This window comes from Sturnira hondurensis, unplaced genomic scaffold (assembly GCF_014824575.4).
Source record: "Sturnira hondurensis isolate 20B ecotype Veracruz unplaced genomic scaffold, ASM1482457v3 Scaffold0000256, whole genome shotgun sequence".
Classification (NCBI taxonomy): Eukaryota; Metazoa; Chordata; class Mammalia; order Chiroptera; family Phyllostomidae; genus Sturnira; species Sturnira hondurensis.
The window spans coordinates 2,805,745-2,826,762 of NW_028072887.1; the positions used below are offsets into that span (position 1 = coordinate 2,805,745).

Consider the following 21,018-nt stretch of genomic DNA (forward strand, 5'->3'; position numbering starts at 1 on the left):
CCTTACAGGCAAGAAGGGGCTGGAAAGAAATATTCCAAGTCACAAAAATGCAAGGACCTACATCCAAGATTGCTGTACCCAGCAAAACTTTCATTTAGAATGGAAGGACAGATAAAGTGCTGCTCAGATAAGGTCAAGTTCAAGGAGTTCATCATCATCGAGCCCTTATTATATGAAATGTTAGAGGCACTTATCTAAGAAAAAGAAGATAAAAAACATGTACAGTAAAATTACATCAAACCCATAATTATTAACAACCATACCTAAAATAAAAACAAAAACAAACTAAGTGAACAACAGAACAGGAACAGAACCACAGAAATGGAGATCACATGGAGGGTTATGAACAGGGGAGTGGGAGGAGGAGAAGCGGGGGGAAAGGTACAGAAAATAAGTAGAACAGATGGTAGGTAGAAAATAGACAAGGGGAGGGTAAGAATAGTATGGGAAATGCAGAAGCTAAGAAAATTTAAGTATGACACATGGACATGAACTAAAGGGGGAGAATGTGGTTGGGAGAGGGTGTGCAGGGTGGAGGGGAGTGAAGAGGGGAAATGGGACAGCTGTAATAGCATAATCAGTAAAGTGTATTTCAAAAACAGTATAAAAAAGAAAACATTATTGTACAGCTGTACAATGTGTTTGTGTTTTAAGGTATTCTTATAAAAGTTGAAAAGCTTGTTTTTTTAAATTTTAATTGTTGTTCAAACATAGTTTTCTGCCTTTTACCCCCATTCCAGCCCATCCCCCTAGTACTCCTCAAAAGTTTTTAAAAATTAAGTTTGTAAAAGTAAAAGTTACAGTAAGACAAGGTTAACTTATTATTGGAAAAACGTTTGAAAATAAATTTAGTGCAGCCCAAAGGTACAGAGTTTGTAAAGTCCACAGTAGTGTGCAGTAGGGTCCGAGGCCTTCGCAGTCACTCAGCGCTCACTCACTGACTTCGCACACCTTCCAGTCCTGCAGCCTCCATTTATGGTGAACACCCTGTACAGGTATGCCATTTTTTGGTCTTATATAGTGTATTTTTACCATATCTTTTCTATGTTTAGATACGAAATACTTACCATAGTATTACAATTGCTTACCATATTCAGTACAGTACCATGCTTTACAGGTTTGTAGCCTAGCAGCAATAGGCTAGACCACATAGCCTAGGTGTGTAGTAGGCTAGACCATCTGGTTTGTGTGATGTTTGCGTTACAACAAAATTGTCTAATGATGGGGACTTCCGCCAAGATGGAGGCATAGGTGGAAACACTGTGCCTTCTCCCACAGCCAAGTGTGAATACAACAAAGGTTTGGAGAACAAAGACACACCCAAAGACCAGAAAATTGAATTATATGGAAGTCCGACAACGACGAACCATTCAACGGGATGGTAAGAGGGGTGGAGCCAGCAGCGGAGCAGGAGCAGGGTGGGGCAGGACAGATCCCCCCGACCTAGGCGAGCAGGCAGCCCAGAACCAGTCGGGGTGTGGGGCAGACTGACTACGGTCACACATTCGCTCACAGTGAGACAGACCACACAGGCCCCATGGGGCGAACCCAGTGGTGGAGGGCTGACGGCGGTGGCACACTCGAGTGCAGTGGGACGAAACACGTGGGACCGGTGATGGTGGCGGCTGCGGTGCTGGTGGGGGCCGTGGCGGCAGGCGGCAGACGGGACGCCATTGTTCCTCTTTGACCCTGCCCCCACATACGTCACAACCCAGCGACTGAGTTGCCCGGCCCTGGTGAAAACCTTAGGGCTCCAATCCTGCTACAGAACAGGCACGAACAGCCTAAAAGATGGCGCAAGAAGAACTCAAAGTCCCAGAACCAATAGCTCTAAGCGACCAACAGATTGCCAGCCTCTCAGAAGCACAGTTCAAAACATTGTTTATCAGGATGCTCACAGAACTGGTTGATTATAGTCACAAATTAGAGGAACATATGAAGGCTAAACTAATTGAAATGAAGGGAGATGTTCAGGAAACCAATAGTGATGGAAAGGAAACTGGGACTCAAATCAATGGAATGGACCAGAAGGAAGAACAAAACATCCAACCAGAAAGGAATGAAGAAATGAGAAGTCAAAAAAATGAGGAGAGGCTTAGGAACCTCCAGGACATCTTGAAATGTTCCAACATCCGGACTATAGGGGTACCAGAAGGGGGAAAGAAACAGCCACAAGTGGAAAATGTATCTGAACAAATAATAAAGGAGAACTTCCCCAGTCTGGCAAAGGAAATTGACTCCCAGGAAATCCAGGAAGCTCAGAGAGTGCCAAAGAAGTTGGACCCAAGAAGGAACACACCAAGGCACATCAGAATTACATTAGCCAAGACCAAAATGAAGGAGAGAATCCTAGAAGCAGCAAGGGATAAGGGGACAGTCACCTACAAAGGAGTACCCATCAGACTGTCAGCGGATTTCTCAAAAGAGACCTTACAGGCAAGAAGGGGCTGGAAAGAAGTATTCCAAGTCATGAAATCCAAAGACCTACAGCCAAGATTGCTTTATCCAGCAAAACTTTCATTTAGAATGGAAGGACAGATAAAGTGCTTCTCAGATAAGGTCAAGTTCAAGGAGTTCATCATCACCAAGCCCTTATTATATGAAATGCTAAAGGGACTTATATAAGAAAAAGAAGATGAAAAATATGAACAGTGAAAGGACAGCAAACACACAGTTATTAACAACCACACCTAAAACAAAAGCAAACCAAGAGGACAGCTAGATCAGGAGTGGAACCATAGAAATGAAGAACACATGGAGGGTTAGAAACAGGGGAGTGGGAGGAGGAGAAGGGGGGAGAAGGCACAGAAAATAGCATAGATGGTAGGTAGAAAATAGATAGGGGGAGGGCGAGAATAGTGGGGGAAATATAGAATCTAAAGAACTTGAGACACGTGGTTATAAACTAAGGGGGGAGAATGGTGGGGGAGGGAGTGTACGGGTGGAGGGGAATGAAGGGGGGGAATAGAACAACTGTAATGGTATAATCAATAAAATATATTTAAAAAATTTAAAAAATTGTCTAATGATGCATTCCTCAAAGCGTATCCTGTCAATAAATGATGCAAGACTGTATAGTCTTTATTATGTTGAGGTACTTTCCTTCTATACACACTTTCTTGAGAGTTTTTAATCATAAATGGTTATTGAATTTTGTCAAATGCTGTTTTCTGCATCTATTGAAATGATCATATGATTTTTATCCTCCTTTTTTTTGGACTAAAAAAAACCAAGTCTTTATTGTATAAAACTTTTATAATAATCTTTTTTTAAAAGATTTTATTTATTTATCTTTAGAGGGGAAAGGAAGGAGAGGAGAGAAATATCAATGTATGGTTGCTTTCTTGTGAGTCCCCTGCTGGGAACTGGCCTGCAACCCAGGAATGTGCCCTGACTGGGAATCGAACCGCAATCATCTGGTTCGCAGGCCCGCGCTCAACCCACTGAGCTACACCAGCCAGGGCTTATCTTCCTTTTTTTTCAATCACAGTTTGTATCCAATATTATTTTGTGTTAGTTTCATGTGTACAGCATAGTGATTAGATGATCATCTACTTTACAAAGTGTAGGAGACCGGTTTGTCTTGGCCTGGCAAATGTGACTCAGCTCTGTATGGAAAATCTACAGATGGGAAGTGGTGGGCAGGAGCCAGACCTTCAAACCAAGTTTTTCCGTGGGAATCTGGCCTAGAAAATGCATACAGATTGTTATGGCTTGCTCTTGCTAAAACTCCATCACCCTGATCTAAAACAACAAATATGTATTGTCTATCTTCAAGGTAACATACAAAGCTTGTATGAGTTCTCCCAAGGACAGAGCTAATGAGCCCATCGCCATTCCCCTCTGCATGTTATTTTCATTTTCTTGATTGTACCCAGAATGTAGACAATAATATTCTATGTGATAGATAATACATCTTTCTATGATGTAAGACCCCAGGAAAACAATAAAAGCCTGTCTAGGCAAGGGTCGGGGCACTCCCCCCTTGAGGGAGTGGCCGAGGCACCCATAGGCACTCTCCCCTTGAGAAAGTAGTCGTGCCTGTTCCCTTTTTCCACACAGGATTGTTGTCGCCTGTGCATTCATTCTCGTCGTCAACCACAACAGGCGGACTCTGCTGGACAGAGTCTGCGACAACAAAGTGGTCTCCCTGATATTTCAAGTATCCACCTGGCACCAGATGTAGTTATTACAATATCATTGACTATATTCCGGATACTGTACTTTACATCCCCGTGACAATTTCGTGACTCCAAATTTGTACTTAATCCCTTCACCCTTTTCACCTAATCCCCCAACCTCCTCCCTTCTGACACCTATCAGTCAGTCTGATCTATGAATCTGTTTCTATTTTGTTTGTTCATTTCTCTCACTTTTTAGATTCCACATAAGTGAAATCATATGATATTTGACTTTCTCCATCTGATTTATTTCACCTAGCATAATACCCTATAGGCCCATCCATGCTGTCACAAAAGGGTAAACATTTAGTTCTTTTTAATGGCTGAATAGTATCTCATCACATACGTGTACCACAGTTTTTTTACCCAATTGTTTATTCATGGGCACTTGGGTTGTTTCCACACCTTGGCTATTGTACATAGCACTGTAATGAACACAGTGGTGCACATATTCTTTCGAATTAGTGTTTTAGGTTTCTTCGGATACATACTCAAAGAAATACCCCAGAAGTGGAATCTGTGGCTCATAAGCTATCCTTCATTTGGTTAATGTGAGGTATCACGTTGGTTGATTTGTAGACATCAAACCATTCTGGCATCCCTGGAATATCCATTTGGCCATGATGTATGATTCTTTTACTGTATTGTTGAATCCATCTTGCTAATAATCTGTTGAGGATTTTTGCATGTTAACAGGGATATTGGCCTATAATTTTCCTTTCTGGTGGCAACCTTCTCCAGTTTTGGTGTCAGGGTAATAATGGCCTGCTAACCTGAGTTTGGAAATGTTCCTTCCTCTTCTATTTTAAAGAATTTGAGAAAGATTGGTATTCTTTTTTTTTAAGAGTTAAAAATATTTATTTTTTAAAATATATTTTATTGATTATACCATTACAGTTGTTCTATCCCTCCCTTCATTCCCCTCCACCCTGAACACCCCCTCCCCCCTTACCTCCCCTTTAGTTTATGACCACGTGTCTCAAGTTCTTTAGATTCTATATTTTCCCTACTATTCTTGCCCTCCCCCCTATTTTTCACCTACCTCTATGCTACTTATTTTCTGTATCTTCTCCCCGCTTCTTTAAATGTTTGGTAGAATTCACTACTTAAACCATCTGGTTCTGGACTTTTGAAAGGTTTTTGATTATTGATTCAATCTCCTTCTAGTATTTGGTCTGTTCAGATTTTCCATTTCTTCATGTTAAGTCTTGGTAAATTGTATATTTCTAAAACTTTATGAATTTCTTCTAGGCTGTCAAACTTGTTGGTGTGTATAGTTGTTCATAGTGGTCTCTTATGATTTTTGTGCTTGTTAGCTGTAATGTCTGCTCTTTCCTTTCTGGGGTCCTTTTTTTAGTGAGTCTAGCCAAAGGTTTGTCAATTTTGTTTCCCAGAAAACTAAAAACCTAGCTTAGTTTCATTATCTTTTCTATTGTCTTAAAGTTGCTATTTATTTCCACTCTGATCTTTGTTTTTTTCTTTCTTAAACAAGCTTTGGAGGTTTGTTTGTTCTTTTTCTAGTTCCTGTGATATAGCGTTAGGTTGAGATCTTAATCTCGTTTCTTGATGTAGAAATTTACGCTTATGAACTGCCCCCTTAGGACTGCCTTTGCAGCACCCTGAGTTTTTGGTATGCTGTATTTCCATTTTCATTTGTTTTATTTTAAACTTTCTTCTGATTTTTTTCTTGATCCATTCAGTAGCATGTTTAATCTCCACATATTGAACTTTCCAGTTTTCTTCTAATTAATTTCTAGTTTCAGATGGTCAGAAAATATGCTTAATATAATTCCAATCTTAAATTTATCTAACTTGTGGCCTAACATATGAGCTATCCTGGAAAACATTCTATGCTTGAGAAGTAATGTTTATTCTCTTGCTTTTAGATGGAATGTCCCGTGTATGTCTATTAAGTCCATCTGGTCTAACATTTTTAGGGTCATTTTCTTATTGATATTCTTCTGCTTGGATGACACAATATTCATCCATTGACGAAAGTGAAGGGGGTATTAAAGTCACGTAGTATTATCATATTGCTGCCGCTCTCCATTTAGATGTTAGTATTTACTTTATATTTAGGTGCCTCTATGGCTATATTTGCATATTTTTTCCCAAGTGTCCTGGAGATATTCCCATTTCAAAGATATAGGTTTACCCATTTTTGTTTGTATATCCCAGGGGTCCCCAGGCCCCAGGCCTTGGACTCATTCGTCTGGAGCTGAGCCTAAGGGAAGCTCACCTGAGCTCTGCCTCCTGCCCACCACCACCCACTTCTGCCCGTGTCCATGGAAAGACTGTCCTTGGTGCCACAAAGTTGGGGACTGCTGGAATATCCCACAGCATAGCTATACCACAGCTTATGTAGTCATTTCCTTGCTGATGGACATCTGTTGGGACTTGGTTAAAAATACACTAACTTTATAGATTAGTTGACAATTTCAACATTCAAGTAGTCCCAGTCAGGAACATGTTACATGTACTCACTTATTAAATACTTCTCTAATTTTCTTCAAAAGATCTTATATGTGTTCCATCACCCATTGTCCACTTCACCTTCTTGACAAATAACATGTGGAGGTAGCGGATATATGGAAATGTAAGACTTTCTATTCAGATGTATTGTACAAAAACTGATTGTGTAGTAATTACCTCACCTTGCGGTGGAGTCTGCCCTCCCACTAATGGCAGAATTGAGAAAGGGAGGAAAGGAGGACTGATTCACCAAAAAGAAACTCATGTTTCCTAAGCTTCAAAGTTTTTCTCTGGGCTCCCTGACCAGGTTGCTCAGCTGGTTACTATTATCCTTATATAACAAGGTTGTAGGTTCAATCCCCAGTCAGGGAACATACAAAGATCAATGAATGCATAAATAAATGGAACAAAATCAATGTTTCTCGTCTCTAAAATCAGTTAAAAAAAGACTAGAGTTGTTAAAATTTTTTTCCTTTGGGCAAATATTTGATCAATTTAAAGTTCAAATTTCTGTCAGCCTGTTTCTCTTCTTTCAGGACCTCCTGACCCCATTTTGTCTACCAAGTTGGAAGTAACTACAGGGAGGGGGTCTGGCTATCTCCTACCTTTTCCCTAGAATGTTCTCCCTAATACCTGTTATTGAACATCCTGCCTGTTATTTGTCAATTTTTTATATCAGTATCTCTTGCTCCTATAGAAGCCTTGAGATCCTGCTCCCCGAGATTTCTTCATCCCAACAGCCTCTTACACCCTCATTAATTAGGAACATACTTTTAAAGAAGCTTATAACTCTTTGCCTGCTAACTGTGCAACTTCTCCATCCATTTCCAGTGCCCCTCATCCTATCGTTTTCAAACCAGTGAGAATGAAGTTACTCACATACCACACACAATCATTTCCTAACTGGCCCTGCAGGCTATAAGAATGACATCTGTTGTTAAAAGCTGCAACAATAGAAAGTGCTGTACTATCAATATACTGATCATAACTAAGCTTCAGGAAGCCAGTATCATAAACAGTAACAACTTTTACCTGGAAAAGAGCCACAAATTTAGAGATGGTTTATAATAGAGAAAATGACATACTTTTCTTTAAAAAGCAGTTAGAAAAGAACTCAGGACAGACAAGTTAAGCTTTTAAAGAGTAATGAAAAAGTAAAATAAACTTTAAGAAAATAAACTACTAAAAAACCTGGAATTAACCTTAGAAAGCCACCTCCAAGTCTCCCTTAGCATTCATACGAATTGTAATAAGGACTCCTCCCCACAGGACGGGATCCTGAAGGTTTAGCCTAATCCTTACAACCCCTTGCTTCAGAGTAAGCAAAAAGTGAAAGACTCATCATGGGGATGCATAATGCAACCTAGGGAATACAGTCAAAATATTGTGATAATCACATATGTGGCGCCAGGAGGGTACTAGAGTTTTTAGCAGGGAGATCATTTCGTAAATTATTTAACTGTTTAACCACTATGCTGTACACCTAAATCAAATACAAAATTAAAAAAGTGAAAGACTCATAGTCACAAGTATACAGAAATGATAGAGTACAAAGAAATCCAACAGACATGTGCAAAAGAGGTTATTTTATTTTGATCAAAAAAAAAAAAAGAAAGCAGTGGTTAGCAACTGAAAAAGTTATTTCCTCAATAAAACAGTACACATCATAAAAGGAATAGACCTTTTTTCCTACACACAAAAGCAAAGGTCTTAGTTACAGAATCCACACATTATCAGGTTCCAACTTCACGGAGATGAGAAGCACACTGAACAAAGTGCTAAAGCCCATGTTGGCACAGAAGTGTCATGAGGGGAATGTCACACACAGGACCATCAACTTGGTTCTTTTTATGCAAAAATAAATCTTCCCGAAGCATTTCTGTCCCTAGCAGAAAGAGGTAGAGGGCCACAGTTTCTCTGGTTAGTTGCTTCCAACATCTCAATCTTCAAGCAAGTAATTAGGGTTAACTACCAAGTAGGGATCTTCTTCATAGCTCTCACTTCCTTCGGTGGAACCTTTCAGTCCAGCTTGGGTGAGCTCAATCAGAACATGGTCCTGTGGAACACAAACACTTGTTCTCAGGCCTCCAGCATTATGATGAAAGCACCCAGGTACACAGCATTGACCCTTTGGAATGTTTGCTACTAGCATTTTCTTTGCTGCTAGCAGTTTCCCTCCAGAAACTGCTAGACAAAGGACTATAACTTCAGATCATTATAAAAGTTCTGCTAACCCTCCCCATTCCCATCAGGATGTAGACCTTTTCATACCATAAACCTTCTTTAAAAAAAGTAAAATATATGTAAGCAGGCTTAACACTGTGATTTTAATGAGGTTTCCTAGTGTATTACATCGAATACTTGTAAATACAATTTAAAAAAAGTCAAAACGTCATGTATGAATTTTAAGATTATGCAACTGGGTAAAATCCTCTGATGAATATGCTTATCCTTATGTTTATCACTCTAATGTAAGTGTTTGGTTTTAATTAATATTTGCTAATTTTAATTACTGGTCACTGAAGTCTTTCATATACTACCTATTCATTATTTAGTTAAGAAGCAGAATCTGAAGATAACATGCTGCCAGTTTGATTCTCAGTCAGGGCACACACCTGGGTTCTGGGCCAGGTCCTTACCCCCTCTCTAAAAATAAATCAATAAAAACGTGGGGGGAAAAAAGAGTATGCCATATGTCTTAAAAAAAAACTAATGACAAAAATTCAAGGCTATAATGTACCTATACATCAATCTAAAATATCCCAAATGAGAAGGTGGCAAAGTCCCAGAGAATGAGCACTAATGCTATTAAGAGGGACTGGACACTTTCAAGCACTCCTGTACTAACACACCTGCACAGAAAGAACATTTAATCAGCACAGTAGAAGTTCTCTAGTCTTTTGTAGCTAATTAACTCAGGCAGTGAGTAAAACTACCAATTTAGTTCAGTTAATTTCGCAATGTGTCCCAATGTAGATTTCTTGTACCGGTCATTTCATCTTACACTGATCCCAGGTGGCTCTAGGGAGAAAAGGGCTGGCCTGGTGCAGACCAGTGCCTACTGCTAGAAAGTGACTTCTGGGCAGAAGCTACCCTGATGCAGGTTTATTTTCATATATATCATTTACTAAAGTCTGATCTGAGAAGCTGTTCTTATCCGCCAACCCCATCAAAATCATATGCTCATTTGCATCTGCTCTCACACAGGTAAACAGTTTTTCAGATAGGACAGCTTTCCTATGTAACACCTATAATATTTATAAAGTGAGCACTGAAGTGAACTGTAGGACGGTTGAATCTCTCCCATTTGAACAGAAAAACTCAATCATTCAACAAATATTTGACTCCTCTTTGCACCAGGCAACACTGTACAACCTGGGGACACAGTGGTTAACAAGACAAAGCCCCTGCCCTCAGGGTGCTTGCATTCTAACAAAAGAGACGAACTAAACACTTAAATAAAGAATACACTGCCAGGCAATAAGTACGGTGAAGAAACACAAAGCGTGATTTTGAAATGTTAACCCTCACTCAAAATTTTTGGTGCTCAGAGCATCAAAAGAAGACTTCACTGGGTGTTGTAGTGGCTTTCTGATTTTGGTAGTCCATTGAAGGAGGGAGTTGAAAACTGTATACTGTTAGAAATTGTTTGCCCATGTCTTGTCTGAAACACCATGACTGTTCATGAAAAATATCTTTAATAAAGCTGGATATAATTTGGCTTGGGGGAATAAAAAGAAAAAAATGTAAGAATGATTGTTAGAATGCAAGCTGTGTAATGAAGGTAAGGATATGAGGAAGATAAAATGTAAAAAAAAATAGGTAATAGTGGTCGATGCTTGAAGGTTTATGGTAATTGGAATGGAAAACAAAGATTAAAAAGACACAGAAAATAAGACCCTAAACCCCTGTTCCCGGATTTAACTTATATTCTACTTATTTTAGTATAGAAGATAAGTCAATTACTGTTAACTCTTTTACAATTCATAATTCTGACTAGACCCCAATGATTTAAAATAAATGAGCATCTAATGAATCCACACATAAATAAGGCATGAGCTCCCTCCCCCACTAATACCCGAGCAAGCAGAGTTCTATACGTACATAGTGGGTGAGCCGATAAATGACCTTCTCAATGATTCTCTTTTTATTTATAAGTTCCTCTTCAGAATCTATTTCTGATTCAATTTCATTCAAGTACCAGTTAACAAGCTCACTCCTCTTTAAAGCCGACTCATCCTCTTCTGCAACAACAACAACAAAATTTTAATATGATTAAATTATCTTTCTAGAAAATTGTATTGTCAATCCTTGGGGTGTGCACACGCAAGAAATGTACAGATTAGATAACCATCAACCAGTCAGAAAGTACATCTGCTGAAAGAAGATTTGCAATGTTCTAGCATAGGCCTAAAATAACCTGTGATATTACTTGTATTAAACTACACCCAACTTTATCCTGAAGAGAAAAATCAAATTAAACAGAGACTGTAAAAAAATAAGTTTTTTAAAGCTACTAAGATTTCAGAGTATAAGGTGTTTCCTTCATCTTCATATGCTTCATCATCTATAAGAATGTTTGCCAAAAGCAACTGAAGGCATAAATTAGGAATGAAACAACAACAAGTAAAACATCTTAAATATAACTTTTCCTTTTTGAAAAAAGACTCTATGGAGGTCAACTGAGAAGTAAAAACCACAGGAATTCACTCAAAATGAAAAATTAACCATTTATTCCAGTAAGGTCTATTCATACTGAGTGAATGGGTATCAGCGGGGAGGGGGGAAGGGCGGGGTTGGGGAAAAGACGCAGGGAATAAGAAGCGTAATTGGTAGGTACAGACTAGACAGGGGGAGGTTGAGAATAGTACAGGGAATGGAGAAGCCAAAGGACTTACATGTATGACATACAGACATGAACTAAGGTGGGGGACGCTGGAGGAAAGGGGGGCACAGGGTGGAGGGGGGTAAAAGGGAGGAAAAAATGGGACAACTGTAATAGCTTAATCCATAAAATATACTAAAAAATACTTTGAGTTGGCTACCAAGTTTTATTAAGGCTGTATATTAAGTACTCACTTAACAATGTCCATAGGTTCTACAATTTTAAGCTAAATGATATGTAATAAAAACATTTTTACCATAGGTGAATTGATATAAATGAGAGTTAAGTTCCTATGGCATCTCATCAGTGCTATAACTAAAGGACATTATTTGAGGACCTGCTATACTGAAACTTGAGTGGTTTGTCCAACTGTTCTTGGTAAGTGACCTTGGTTTAAAGTTGTGATCCCTGTGCTGTCGACCTGAAGACTGAGAATAACTTATTTGATCGGATGAACAGCATTTTCTTTTTCAAAGAAAGGAAGATGTAGTAGAATTCATCTATGAAATGCAGACAGTGTCTCAGTGCTAATCATATCTTTGCCCCATCAATGGTCTGCCATATTTAAATCTTAGTTGTACGAGAGAGAAATAGAATAATAAAGTATTATGTGAACACAAGAATATGTGAGTTCTCAAATCTTTTTATATGAGAAGGGACTGAGGCTAAAACCTATCTGTCCCAGTAGCTTCTTTGCACTCTTCTCTCCCACTGGTCCACAGTTACCAGGAAACAAAGAGCCGAAATTACAGAGCTCAAATCTTCAGTAAGCTAAGAGAATCTCTGGCGTTCTTTTATTCCATCTCATAGGACACTATGATGACAGAATCTGTCTGAAAGTCAGCATATTAGAACTTTTAAATAAGAACTACCTGATGGTTAAACGCCAAATTAAAGTTTAAGCTTGACTCCTTGATTCCATTATTTTTCCTCCTACCTTAAGGCTAACTACAGGTTGATGCAACTTGGAACAGCACGGTAAAGCAGCTAAGGGTAGGAAACGTACTCATGCCCAGATATCACACTTTACCTATGGAAAAATGAGGGTTCTACTTTATTTCTTACTTTATTTCTAGTCTGGAATGTACTTGTGCTGATATAGGATTTTGAGTTCAATACTAGACTATCAAATATAATAACCCAGGAGTTCATACATTTTAAATAAAGTTGTTGTAAGGAACAGTGGTTTTACATCTGTAAAAACATTATAAAGTGCTTCTTTATGTATTATCAAATCCTAAACTCTGCTTTATAACTATTACAACTGGCCAACAACATCAATAAGTGTAATCTTTGACATTCTCAGACATAAACCTTTGTCTGAGAATGAACTTGTGGTGAAATGTCCAGGCTGGCAGATAGGCTGATGCCCTGCAGACTTTCTCTGCCAATGTGAGCTCATTTAACAATGTATCATCTCTTGTGACAAAACACAATCTTCAGAGATCAGAAATAGTCTACGTGACTAGAGCTTATGTAAACGAGCATACGAGCAACACCAGGTACAGCCTCACCTTCTTCCATCTTCCTGAGGTGGAGCACAATAAGGTTGGAGATTCGGCAGTATTCGGAGAAGCCCAGCCTTAAGGAGGCTTTCGGAACTGCATCTTGGTTTGTGTCTTCGCTGTGGCTGTTGATTCCATTCATAGGAGCAGGGCTGTCAGCATGACCTACGTGAAACATCAACCATCTGAGTCTTCTTTCTGTTCCTCAAAACTTCCCTATCAAATGTTTATAAATATACTACTTATATTTTAATACTAATTTCAAAACAAGCATACATGTATACTCAGTATTTAGTAATTTTATAAATAAAAATTAAAAGCAAATTTGTAAGTGCTGTTAGTGAAGACAAAGTAACTTGGAAGATATTGAAAGGGTAAGAGCTATAAAGATTTCATAACCTGAAAGTACATTTTCAATATTATATGCAAACTTTTAAATTCTGATAATTTCTATTTTAATGTACCTGAAAACATGTTTTTAAATCAAAAACAAAATAATAATACAAATAAGGCTGAGGAATTAAATCCACTATCACCATTTTGGTATATTTTGTCTTTTAAGCATATATATTTTATGTCAATTATTTAATTGAATTTTAACTGATAAAGAGTTAATTACAATTCAATATCCATTTAAAACCATCAACAAGTGCACTTTCTTTTTTTTAAATCTTATGTTTACTAGGATTTTTAAAAAAGATTTTTATTTATTTATCTTTAGAGGGGAAAGGAAGGAGAGAGGGAGAGAAATATCAATGTACGGTTCCCTGCTGGGAACTGGCTAGCAACCCAGGCATGTGCACTGACTGGGAATCAAACCGTGATCCTTTGGTTTGATCAATCCACTGAGCTACACCAGCCAGGGCTAACAAGTGCACTTTCACCACGACACATCAGAGAACATTCTGGTCTCTAACTCCAGAACTGTCATAAACAAGCACCTCACCATTGATGCCATCTGGGGCCTCATCTACCTCCATTTGGGCTTCTTCATCTTGATCTAGATTGACGTCGGGTGTTTCTACGCGAATGATCGACTTGTTCAATAACCTGAAAGCTTCTTTCACATGTTTAGGCTGGACCTAAACCAATCGAGATAAGGTAAATCAGGAAGTCAGTCTTCTTGATACACCAAACAGACTTTCTCCATACAAAATCACACTGGTATTTTGGCTCTCCCACACTACGCCTCTCTGACACACATAAAATATGAGATAGTACCGTAAAATCCCCAGCATGGCTAAAATGACCACCAATATTGAGTGTTGGATAAAATGTAGAACAACTTTCATTCACTGCTGGCAGGAATGTAAATTGATATGACCACTACAAAAAAACCATTTTGGTCATCTCCACTAAACTGAACACATGTGTACTACTACCAAGGACCCAATAATTCCATTACTAAGTATATATACCCAACAGAAATGTACATATAATAAACATCACATGGGCCAAAAGATACATATACCCCATAAGAACCCAAATTAGAAACTATTCAAGTGTCCATAAACAGAAGAATGGATGAATCATTGTGATACAGTCATTGATAGATTATCACATAGCAATAAAAACAGAACCATGGCACAAAAGTTAAGTAAGTTGTACAATATTAATCATTACAGTGCCAATCAAAATAGTGTTAATCAATATAGTGGGATTTACCCCAGAAATTCAAGGATGACTTGATATTAAAAAGTCTATTAATTTATTTTTCACATTAATAGATCAAGGAGAAAAAAAATAACAATGAACTCTATAGTCACTTAAAAGACACCTGGTAAAATAACCTTGTGGAAAATATTCAACATAGGAATAATAAATGTATACTTCCCATTGATAAAAACATCTCAGATACAGAGCCCATTAAAAAAAGAGAGAAAGAAAAAGATGGTCCAATGTCATTATTATTATTACACATATACTACAATTGCAAAAGCCAAAGTAAATTTGTGGAGAAAATGGAAAAATATTAAAATAAAGTTTATTTTTATTAAGACTGGAAAGATACATATTATTTGCAGACAAAAATCAGTATCTGGAAATCAAGAGATTTAATTCAACAACTAAAATAAAAGATGTTGGTAAAGTAAGAAACTAGATCAATATATACAAATAGATACACCATTTAAAAAGATAAAATAAAAAAGTCTATCTCATATGTAAAGAAAGAACCTTTATATTAGTCTGTATCTGAGTGACATGAAAAGAGCCCCTTGTTAACATGTAAACAAACACAAAGCATGAGCAGGAATAAGAAAGGAGACTTCTGGTCAAGATGGAGGTACAGGTAAACATGGCTAGCCTCCTTGCAAAATCACATAAAAAACAACTAAACTACAGACCAAAGATCACTCAGAACCATCAGAAATCAAGTTGAATGGAAATCCAACAACTATGGAACTAAAGAAACCACACCAATCCATAAGGGCAGGAGACATGGAGATGTGAAATGGGCAGGTCCCACACCCACATGTGGTGGATAAAAATTGAGGACGGATATCTCTGGAGAGAGGGGACCAGCCACACACTAGATCCCCCAGCCCTGGGTACCAGTGCCAGGAAGAGAAGCCCACATAATTCCTGGCTGTAAAAACCAGTAGGATTGGAGAGTGAAAAATACTACTGGACTCCTTGGCAGTTCCTCTTAAAGGGACATGCTGAATGTAATCAGACTCACTTCCTCTGAGTTCTGGGACCACCAGGGTAGCAGCCTGAAAGGGTAGCAGCCCCAAGGGCATACAGAAAGAAACTGAAGTGTCTAGCTAGCATCAAGGCGAAAGCTGGGAGACAGCTCTTTCCTAGACAGAAAGGTGTCAAAGGCCATTGTGCCTTTTTTGAGCCCTCCCCCAACAGAACCACAGGTGGGAGACATACCTGAGACTCCATCAACCTGGTTTACATTCTTTGTCCTGCCCCAGCATTATCTGAGTCTCTGCCCCGCTGATCTTATGCCAGCCCCCAGCCCCCATACCTCTGGCTAAACAGCCCCAGGGCCTGTACTAGCAGTAGTCAGTTTTGGATCAGTTTGGCTCTGCCTGGGAACCTCCAAGCCCAGCACATGTGGGCTTCTGGGGCTGGCAGAAGTAGCAGGAATCTGGTGATTGCTTTGTAGCTCATGCTGGGTGGTCCCAGGAGGGACACAGGTGGTGACCCTGACCTGTACCACCCAGGAAACCCCAGAGCCTGTGCACCCAATGGACAGCTATACATCGTGCTGGAGAACCATCACCCTGTCCCTGAACAGCTGATCCTCCACAGAGGGCAGAGATTGGCCAGTGATCACAGCCAGTCTTTGCGGCTGACTGGCCTGGGTAAACGCCTCCCATAGACCTGCCAAGAGCAAACAACGCTCAACTACGAGAGGAGGGTATACTCAGCCCACACAAACGGTGCACCTTGAGTACCCAGTTTGGGTGTTACGGAAGGCTGTGCCAGTGGAGCACATAGGGCACCTATTAAATTAGCCCACACTACTAAGACACGGAGTCAAAGCAGCTCTACCCAACACATAGAAACAAACACAGGGAAGATACCAAAATCAGGAGACAAAGAAACACGGCCCAAATGAAAGAACAGATCAAAACTGCAGAAAAAGAACTAAACAAAATAGAGATAAGCAATCTACAGTTGCAGAGTTCAAAACATTGGTTATAAAGATGCTCAAGGGGAGGACTTCCACCAAGATGGAGGCATAGGTGGAAACACTGTGCCTTCTCCCACAACCAAGTTTGAATACAACAAAGGTTTGGAGAACAAAGACACAGCCAGAAAACAGAAAATTGAATTATACGGAAGTACGACAACCACTAACCATTCAACGGGGACGGTAAGAGGGGTGGAGCCAGCAGCGGAGCAGGGTCGGGCAGGAAAGATCCCCAAACCTAGGTGTGCAAGTAGCCCGGACCCAGTCAGGGTGTGGGGCAGACTGACCTTGGTCCCACATTAGCGCACAGTGAGACGGACCACACAGGACACAGGGGGCGAGGGCTGACGGCGGTGGCACACTCAGGTGCAGTGGGACGAAACGCGTGGGCCCGGAGGCAGTGGCAGGTGCAGCACTTGTGGGGGCCCGCGGCGGGAGGCGGCAGACGGGACGCCGTTGTTCCTCTTTGACCCCACCCCCACATACAACTTCACAACCCAGCAACTGAGTTGCCCTGCTCTGGTGAACACCTTAGGGCTCCGATCGTGCTATGGAACAGGCACGAACAGCCCAAAAGATGGCGCAAGAAGAACTCAAAGTCCCAGAGCCAATTACTCTCAGCGACCAGGAAATAGCCAGCCTCTGAGAAGCACAGTTCAAAACACTGTTTATCAGGATGCTCAAAGAACCTGTTGATTATAGTCACAAATTAGAGGAACATATGAAGGCTAAACTAATTGAAATGAAGGGAGATGTCCAGGAAATCAATAGTGATGGAAAGGAAACTGGGACTCAAATCAATGGAATGGACCAGAAGGAAGAACAAAACATCCAACCAGAAAGGAATGAAGAAATGAGAAGTCAAAAAAATGAGGAGAGGCTTAGGAACCTCCAGGACATCTTGAAACTTTCCAACATCTGAATCATAGGGGTACCAGAAGGGGGAAAGAAACAGCCACAAGTGGAAAATGTATCTGAACAAATAATAAAGGAGAACTTCCCCAGTCTGGCAAAGGACATAGACTTCCAGGAAATCCAGGAAGCTCAGAGAGTCCCCAAGAAGTTAGACCCAAGAAGGAACACACCAAGGCACATCAGAATTACATTAGCCAAGACCAAAATGAAGGAGAGAATCCTAGAAGCAGCAAGAGATAAGGGGCCAGTCACCTACAAAGGAGTACCCATCAGACTGTCAGCGGATTTCTCAAAAGAGACCTTACAGGCAAGAAGGGGCTGGCTGGAAAGAAGTATTCCAAGTCATGAAATCCAAAGACCTACAGCCAAGATTGCTTTATCCAGCAAAGATTTCATTTAGAATGGAAGGACAGATAAAGTGCTTCACAGATAAGGTCAAGTTCAAGGAGTTCATCATCACCAAGCCCTTATTATATGAAATGCTAAAGGGACTTATATAGGAAAAAGAAGATGAAAAATGTTAACAGTGAAAGAACAGCAAACTCACAGTTATTAACCACGCCTAAAACAAAAGCAAACCAAGAGGACAGCTAGATCAGGAGTGGAACCACAGAAATGAAGAACACATGGAGGGTTAGCAACAGGGGAGTGGGAGGAGGAGAAGGGGGGAGAAGGCACAGAAAATAGCATAGAGGGTAGGTAGAAAATAGATAGGGGGGAGGGGAAGAATAGTGGGGGAAATATAGAATCTAAAGAACTTGAGACACATGGTTATAAACTAAGGGGGGCAGAATGGTGGGGGAGGGAGTGTGCGGAGGGAGGGGAATGAAGAGGGGGGAATAGAACAACTGTAATGGTATAATCAATAAAAAATGTTAAAAAAATAATTAAAAAAAAAAGATGCTCAAGGAACTCAGAGCTTCAACAGCAAAAAAAAGAGCCAGGCAGAAATGAAGGATATACTGATAGAAAGGAACAATCTACAGTAGAGTGGATGAAAGCCGAGAATCAAATGGATTGATACAGAACATACTGGAAACAAAAACAACCAAGTAGAGCAACAAGAAAAAAGAATCCAAAAACCAAACCAAAACAAACAAACAAACAAACAAATGAGGGTAGTGCAAGATGCCTCTGGGACAACTTCAAATGTTTCAACATTCATATCACAGGGGTTCTAGAAGGAGAAGAGGAAGAGGAAGAGTAAGAAATTGAAAACTTATTTGAAAAAATAATGAAAGAAAACCTCCCTAATTTGGTGAAGGAAATAAACATGCAAGTCCAGGAAGCACAGAGAGTCCCAAACAAGATGGATGCAAAGAAGACCACACCAGGACACATCATAATTAAAATGCCAAAGGTTAAAGATAGAGAAAATATTAAAAGCGGCAAAACCAGAAAATTACTTACAAAGGAGTTCCCATTAGACTGTCAGCTGATTTCTCAAAAGAAACTGTTCAGGCTAGAAGGATTGGCAACAAGTATTCAAAGACATGAAAAGCAAGGACCTACAACTTAGATTACTCTATCCAGGAAAGGTTTATTTTAGAATGGAAGGGCAGATAAAGTGCTTCCCTGACAAAGTAAAGCGAAAGGAGTTCATTATCACCAAACCATTATTATATGAAATGTTAAAGGGACTTATCTAAGAAAAAAGAAGATCAAAACTATGAACAAAAAAGTAATAAACACATACCTATCAACAACTGAATCTAGACTTCCGCCAAGATGGAGGCATAGGTGGAAACACTGTGCCTTCTCCCACAACCAAGTTTGAATACGACAAAGGTTTGGAGAAACAAAGACACAACCAAAGGACAGAAAATTGAATTATACGGAAGTCCGACTACATCTAACAGTTCAACGGGGACGGTAAGAGGGGCGGAGCCAGCAGCGAGCAGGGTCCGGCAGGACAGGGCCCCCGACCCAGGCGCGCAGGCAGACGGGAACCAGTTGGTGTGCGGGGCAGACCGCGGGCGCATATTTGCGCACAGTGAGACAGACCACGCAGGCCCCAGGGGGCGAGGGCTGACGGCAGTGGCACAATTGCGTGCAGTGGGACGAAACTCGTGGGCCCGGTGACGGCAGCAACTGCGGCACCGGTGACAGCCCGTGGTGGCAGGAGGCGGACAGGATGCCATAGTCCATCTTTGACCCCGCCCCCACATACAGCGTCACAACCCAGCGACTTAGTTGCCCTGCTCTGGTGAACACCTAGGGCTCCAATCCTGCTCCTGCTACGTAACAGGCACGAGCAGCCCAAAAGATGGGACAAGAAGAACTCAAAGTCCCAGAGCTGATAACTCTAAGGGACCGAGAAATTGCCAGCCTCTCAGAAGCACAATTCAAGACACTATTTATCAGGATGCTCACAGAACTGGTAGATTATAGTCACAAATTAGAGGAACAAAGTCACAAATTAGAGGAACATATGAAGGCTAAACTAATTGAAATGAAGGGAGATGCACAGGAAACCAATAGTGATGGAAAGGAAACAGGGACTCAAATCAATGGAATGGACCAGAAGGAAGAACAAAGCATCCCACCAGATAGGAAGGAAGAAATGAGAATTCAAAACAATGAGGAGAGGCTTAGGAATCTCCAGGACATCTTTAAACGTTCCAACATCCGAATTATGGGGGTACCAGCAGGGGAAGAGGAACAGTCATGAGTGGAAAACATATTTGAACAAATAATAAAGGAGAACTTCCCCAGTCTGCCAAAGGAAATAGACTTCCAGGAAATCCAGGAAGCTCAGAGAGTGCCAAAGAAGGTGGACCCAAGGAGGAACACACCAAGGCACATCATAATTACATTAGCCAAGACCAAAATGAAGGAGAGAATCCTAGAAGCATCAAGGGATAAGGGGACAGTCACCTACAAAGGAGTTCCCATCAGACTGTCAGCGGATTTCTCAAAAGAGACCTTACAGGCAAGAAGGGGCTGGAAAGAAGTATTCCAAGTCATGAAATCCAAAGACCTACAGCCAAGATTGCTTTATCCAGCAAAGCTTTCATTTAGAATGGAAGGACAGATAAAGTGCTTCTCAGATAAGGTCAAGTTCAAGGAGTTCATCATCACCAAGCCCTTATTATATGAAATGCTAAAGGGACTTATATAGGAAAAAGAAGATGAAAAATGTTAACAGTGAAAGGACAGCAAACACACAGTTATTAACAACCACACCTAAAACAAAAGCAAATCAAGAGGACAGCTAGATCAGGAGTGGAACCATAGAAATGAAGAACACATGGAGGGTTAGAAATAGGGGGGTGGGAGGGGGAGAAGAGGGGAGAAGGTACAGAAAATAGCATAGATGGTAGGCAGAAAATAGATAGGGGGGAGGGCAAGAATAGTGGGGGAAATATAGAATCCAAAGAACTTGAGACACGTGGTTATAAACTAAGGAGGGGA

The 21,018-nt window shown here is 40.3% G+C and overlaps 1 protein-coding gene across 1 annotated transcript in view; it reads right to left on the reverse strand.

Annotated features, from left to right (window-relative positions):
- Positions 1-8,222: 8,222 nt before the first annotated feature.
- MCM6 (minichromosome maintenance complex component 6) overlaps positions 8,223-21,018 on the reverse strand; it is a 49,547-nt gene continuing 36,751 nt past the window's right edge. Inside the window, exons 14-17 of the mRNA XM_037028137.1 lie at positions 13,990-14,125; positions 13,053-13,208; positions 10,758-10,897; positions 8,223-8,709 (exon numbers count right to left, since the gene is read on the reverse strand). Of these exons, the coding sequence (XP_036884032.1) occupies positions 8,593-8,709; positions 10,758-10,897; positions 13,053-13,208; positions 13,990-14,125 (549 nt within the window). The 3' untranslated portion in view covers positions 8,223-8,592. The remainder of the gene's footprint in view (positions 8,710-10,757; positions 10,898-13,052; positions 13,209-13,989; positions 14,126-21,018) is intronic.